The sequence below is a fragment of the Vigna radiata genome, chromosome 7, assembly GCF_000741045.1.
Source record: "Vigna radiata var. radiata cultivar VC1973A chromosome 7, Vradiata_ver6, whole genome shotgun sequence".
NCBI classification, from domain to species: domain Eukaryota; kingdom Viridiplantae; phylum Streptophyta; class Magnoliopsida; order Fabales; family Fabaceae; genus Vigna; species Vigna radiata.
The window spans coordinates 30,160,995-30,167,528 of NC_028357.1; the positions used below are offsets into that span (position 1 = coordinate 30,160,995).

At 33.9% G+C, this 6,534-nt stretch overlaps 1 protein-coding gene across 1 annotated transcript; it reads right to left on the bottom strand.

Annotated features, from left to right (window-relative positions):
- Positions 1-774: 774 nt before the first annotated feature.
- LOC106767333 (cationic amino acid transporter 6, chloroplastic) lies at positions 775-5,405 on the bottom strand. Its single transcript, XM_014652196.2, has 5 exons — positions 4,990-5,405; positions 4,675-4,897; positions 4,028-4,358; positions 3,610-3,838; positions 775-1,985 (listed from the first exon to the last, which is right to left on the bottom strand). Exons 1-5 carry the CDS (start codon positions 5,360-5,362, stop codon positions 1,396-1,398), a joined length of 1,746 nt encoding a protein of 581 aa, XP_014507682.1. The 5' UTR covers positions 5,363-5,405; the 3' UTR covers positions 775-1,395.
- Between the last annotated feature and the right edge of the window lie 1,129 nt (positions 5,406-6,534).

Below are 6,534 nucleotides of genomic sequence, written 5' to 3' on the forward strand. Positions count from 1 at the left end.
GTTCATGTACCTAACTTCGTCTGTGGTGCGCACCAGATGAGATGTGCCACCTGTACGGTCGAAAACCTGTTAAATGATAAAATTATTAAAATTTGTTGTCTTTTCCTTTTCTTTTTCGGATCAGCTAAGATAGTTTGTTCAATAATAGATTCAGGTTAGAAATTAAGCACAAGAATGTCCACCCAAATTCCAGTCAGCATGATCTGCTTACGTAATGAAACATTCTCCTAATCCAACATTTTAGAGGCCAATTGAATTTTACGTGTTCATTCCAATTAGTATTTTTGTTTGAAAATGACCTTAGTTCTACAGAATATGGGGTTCTGACACGCTTACATAGCTTTTTACACAGGTAGTTTAATATATAAGATTCTTTCTACAGTAAAAAAGTAAGAAATTTTGCATTCCTCATGCGTTCCTGCCCTGTTCCGATCAACAGCTGTTTGTCGTATAACTTTTTATTTGCAACAGCAAAATATAATAAGGTTTATTGCATTTAACTGATATAAGTAAAGCTCAACTTAAACTTCAGAATTTTACTGGTTCGAATTGCTTTTTGTAAAAATTCACCCGAGGTAGGTATTGACAGGTTTTGGTGACTTGACAACTTCCTAACTCAAATACTTTAAGGTCAGGTAAGTGTGAAGATTTTATCAATGCTACGTGCTTGAAAAATTCAATATGATATAAATCTTAATAACAAATCCATTACTTTGCTTGAGCGAAGCGTGATTTGGAGTATTACATTAGTTAGACAAAGAGAACATTGTTATAATATTTCCTTGCTTTCCATTGTTATTTGTGAGTACTATATATACTAGATGGGTTGGAATGGAGAATATGGTGAAGAGATTAAGGCCTAGCTAATGTTGTTAATTATCAGGAGAAGAAAAAAGTGAATCCCAGTGAGTGAGTGGAGATAGAACAATACTAGAATAATTATTGAAATGAGGAAGAGAGGGGTGATATATACACTTTTTATGCCCCAGCTGGGATCTGATATATAGGGTGAATAGCTTGGTCATGAATTCAACCCATCTTTTCCAAAGATACTGAAGAGATTGCTAAACTAAACCCACTCTCACCTGATTTTTGACCCACCATTCACTTTTGACGTGCTACCGAAATGACACAACGATACAAGTTATTTCAGTACTATTCAAAAGACTGCAGATTGCACCCGGATTGGACTTCAACTCAATTCAATGTTTCCCACTACTAAAGAATCATTGTTGCTTCAAGAGTTTGCTGCCTCTTTCTATGATATATAATAGCGGCATCACCAATGCAACATTCTTCAGAATATCCCTTCTGTCTCTTTCCCACAATGTACATAATAATAACAACTGATTTTTTTTTCTTATTAATTCTGCCCAATTGCATTGTTTGCTTCAACTAATACACTTGAATCTCCACCTTAGTTTGCAAGTTGTGTACACTTGAATTCATTTCATCACCAACAACACTTACACCACCCATCTCAATCTCCTCTGCCTCATAAGTGTTGTGAACGCCATAGAGCACGTAGAAGATGGTGATGAAACATGCCCATATGGCAAAGCGTTGGAAAGAGAGGGTTTTGAGCGTGGTTATGAGGAAAACGTTTAGAAAGATGGAGATGGAAGGTGGCCATGGCATGAATGGCACGGACCAATGCTGTTGCTGTTGTTGAGAATGTTGGGCAATGGTAGTATTAAGCATCACGTGATGATAGAAGGCAGTGATGGCGATCATAAACCCACCAAAAAGTACAAGACCCCACCATTGCTGCTTGAATTTCCACGCAATGGAGAAGCATAGTGCACTTAGAGATAGGAGAAAAAGGAACAAAAGAGTGTGCGAAGGTGGGGCATGGCCAGTGATTACATATCGACGGTATATAAGAGCATTGGCTACCATGTAGAACACCAACAGCGTGCCGATGCTTATCAACTCAATTATGATGTCAAGCTCCGTGAACAATGCAATAGATGCTGTGCAAATTCCTACACCAAGAACAAAAATAATAAACATCTTTATATTTCTTCCAGGTATCCTCACATTTCCCTTAATCTTTCTTGTTTCTTTCCTTATTTAATCTCCATTTTCTCCTCCTTTTCTTATCATGAATGATATTGAAATTCCTATCTCAAGCTCTTTGATTGAAGTTACCTAGTTGTTGAATCAACGTTTCACTTCACTAACAAACCTAATTATAATATAAAACAATGAAAATAGAGCTTACTTACAATAATATTGTTAAAATAGTTATACATCAAATAAAGCTAAAAAAACTCATCTATGTTTGGTTTAACTTGAAAGTTGAGACTACCAGAAACCTAGAACTAATGAAGAAATTCAATAGTGTCTTCTTTTTTTTTTTTTTTTTTTTTATCTCGTTGGCTTTATAATTGTTTTGGAAAAAAGTTAATTTGTCAAGTTATTTTATCAGAATTTAAGTACGGTTTTGGAATCTTTTGTCAGTTTAAAAAACTACTTAAGGTATTTTACCTTTTGGCAAAATCATATTTTTAGAAGTACATTAAGAATTTTATTTGAGAAAATGAGATGTAAGTTTATTAATTGACATTGATTAAAGTTATTTTAACATTTTTAAAAGACTTTTCTTACATCTATAGATAAAATTTTAGGAAATATAAAACATTATGTCCTTAAACTTTCACCAATGTAATTGATATTCATATGCTCGAAATGTATATTAATTATCTATAGATTAAATCTGACTTTAATAAAATGGTAAGTAACCCAATTACTATTAATTATCTTTAGTCATTTTGGTTTCTCATAATCACATTAAATATTTTTTTCTATTACTTTTTAACAAAAATTAACATACCATTTTAGTGACGACATAGTTTCAAACAAAATATGTGTGTTTTTTGCCGAGGAATAAAGTTATTGAGAACTGAATAAAAAACCCTTCCTTTCTACAACATTGTAGGGGGAAAGACTAAGATATATAATGTTCTATACATTGTGAAAGAGAGAGATCATGTTGAGTAGGAGATAAAAAAATAGAAAAAATGACACTTTGACTTTACATTTATATTTGACATTACTTTTTTTTATGGGTCATAATATCATTTCTTTTAAAATATAAAAGCATGCACAAAAAAGGTTGATGCTAAACGCAGATTTTTTTAATTAAGGTAAAAACAAATCTCTAAGTAATTAAAAATAAATAAATGTAGCATATTGAACTTCAGAAAAACACATAGCATATTAAGACCGTGAAAAAACATCAAAGTACTTACGGTGATAAAAACGGGTTAAGTATGAGGTTATTTGTTTAAACCAAAACTGAAACAAGATTGTTCGTTAAGGAATGCCTTAACCAAGATATAGTTATTAATCCAAACCTACAACTATATTTTGTTGCAGCATTTTGAGTCATTTTACTGTATCACTACTCATTATAGGCATGACAATAAAAAGTGATTACCAGTTTCCGTACAATAACATTTATAAGAAAAGTTCACGATGAAATTTCTACGATCCTTCTAGAGAAAAAAGACAAATATTCCAATGCCGAAGAACCTATAATATATATATAATGGCTAGAGCTTCTTTCTTTTTGTTAATTAATTAAGACACAGACAGTTTGCTTACCCAAAAAGATCGTTGCATTCAATGGTGTGCCTGTTGAAGGATGTACTTTGGCTAACCAAGATGGCACCAACCTTGCCCTTCCAATAACACAAAGGTATCTTGCTTGGCCTAGCATGGCTACCAAGAGAGAAGCCACAATGCCCAAACTTGCACCTGCCCCAACAAGATTGCTCGCCCAACTCCATCCAATTTTCAGAAAAGCCATTGAAAATGATGCTTTTTCGGATATCTATATATATATATTACACCAGGAATTAGCTTTTCATCACTAACACAGCATATATTATATATTAATATATATGATGACTAAAGTTAAGGTCCATTTATTCAAGCCTATTAGAAAACAAAGGAGTTGAGAGGGTTCATAGACATGACACTATATATTACACTCGTTGTTTGATATACTATATATACTGACCTTGTTGTAAGGAACCATCATGCACAAAGACAGAGACATTAAGCAATAGAGCAAAGTGGTTATCAGAACTGAACCCACAATTCCAATGGGTAGGCTCTTAAAAGGGTCTTTGACCTCCTCAGCCATGGTTGAAGCGGAGTCATAGCCTATATAGCTGAAGTATACTATTGCTGCTCCGTCAAGAACACCTCTAACACCAAAAGGTGCTAGACCTTTTGGATTAACCATGTTTTTCGCACTTCCATTGCAGTAACCGGCGATTATAATGAATCCAAAGAAAATCACATGGAAGACTGTCATAATGAGGTTCAACACGGAGCTTTCCTTTGTACTGCAATAAACCAAAATATAACAATATTAAAAAGAAGGATAAAACGAGCATATTCAAAATCCACTGAACCCGGACGAACGTTTAAAAAAAGTATAGATAAGCAACGGGTTCGACATTGTGATTACAAAAAGTAAAACAGGTAATTAATAAAGTAGTTTGTTAATTGGTTGTCACATAGCAGGATAACATATTAAAATGTTTATCCGTTGAAAAATGGACGACTAAACAGATAATAAGCAGATAGCATCACAACAAGAACAAACATGTTTGAAGCAGAAGAAACAAGGAAAAGAAAAATTATAGAAATGAATCAAACCTATGACACAGAAAGAGAGTGAGAATAAGAATGACAGCCACAGCTGGAAAATCCAACATGTTATAATCCTTGGGCAAGCCATGGACTTCCACTCTCCACACATTTGGATCATTTTCTCCAAACGCAATGCTCAAATATTCAGTAAAGCTCCTTGCTACGGCAGCGTTTGAGAACACATACTCCATTAGTATATTTGCCCCAGCAAAATATCCAAAGAATTCCCCTACACACATGAAAGAAAATTAATAGGTAAATTTGTATATATATACTAGTAAGGATATTATACATAAGGGAAGAAAAGGTGTTGTATTGTACCAAAGGTTAATCTTAAATAACTGAAAGCTCCTCCTGCAACTGGGACTTGAACAGCAAATTCAGTGTAACACAAGGAGGAGAGAAGGGCTGAAATTCCTGCTATGATATAGGAAATGAAGACTGAAGGACCAGAGTGGTGAAGGGAAACTGAGCCAGTTGTGACAAAGACACCAACACCAAGCATTCCTCCAACACCAAGAGCAACCAGATCATACCAGTTGAGCTTCCTCTTCATGTCAGCTCCAGATCTGTGCCTGACCTGGTTGAATTCCTGGTCTGGGGTCCATGTGGCTAGCATTCTTTTTCTGAGCCTGTGAGGGGTTTGGGATAGGGAATGCAAATAACTGGACAACTTTTTCATGCTGTTGGACATTATTAATGTCTATATGCACTTGGCTACTTGGCTACTTGGCTTCTTGGCTTCTTGGCTTCAATAAGGACTGGATTGAAGGTTTTAAATAACAAGTTGGAAGAGGGAATATTGCTATGCTTGGTTGCTTTCCTAACTGTAGTTGATAATTAAGATGGCCTAGCAAATGTCCCTAGCCTACTTCTGACCAGGAAAAATTATTATATCAATTATGGGACCCATGCTCCCAATATATCACCCCTAATCTCTAATTAATTCACTTTTTTAACCTAACTTAACAATTCAATTCCATTACATACCTATTAATTAATAGCAAACAAATTTATTAAGCCCTCTTATTAAATTCCTCAAAAAAAGTTACACCACTAGTTAGTTTGATCTATAGTTAACTTTTGGTGTATATCTTCAGGGTTTTTTTTATGCGACTTTTATTTTCAACATCATAATTATTACAAATTTCTAAATTTTTATATATTTATTTCTTTATTTCCTTGTTTATTATTTCATAACAGTTACATGTCATTTTCCAGGCTATTCAACCTTTCATATTTTTCCATCAAAGTGAAATTGATGTTAATTATATGATGTATGCATTGTTTTGTGTAAACTAAGACATGGAATGGTAATAGGAAGATGCAGACATGGAAGGCAAAGAAAGTAAGGAAAGAATAGGGGAAAGGGTGATTTATTATTGAAGAAAATAGTGGTTTTGTAAGGGGAATATGACAATATGAAGAGGAACATTTGACCTAATTCTTTAGAATTTTCCCTGGAGATGAAACAATGAAAAGATGTGACAAGCATCCACAAAAGCACCGAAAGATTTCTCTTCACTAAGACTCAAGAATAGTTGGACATGATTCTTGTGAACAAAAATATCACATTATGTGCAGTGTGTGGCCACTAATACAGTTCTGAATTGGTGCTTCTTTCCTATTAATTACACAAAGGAAACAAGTGACCGTTCTTTATTAGATCGAATCATTCTTTATAAATACTTAATTACCTATAATCATCTACCCAAGAATGGCAAACCTCTTCATTAAATATTTAGATTTTTTTTTCACTCTTTCTTCCGAGCCAATAATTTAATTATCACTCTCCTAAATTATATGTGAGCTACATTCAAATTCAAAAAGTTCATCTTTCGCCTACATATATTTAGGTTACATCTT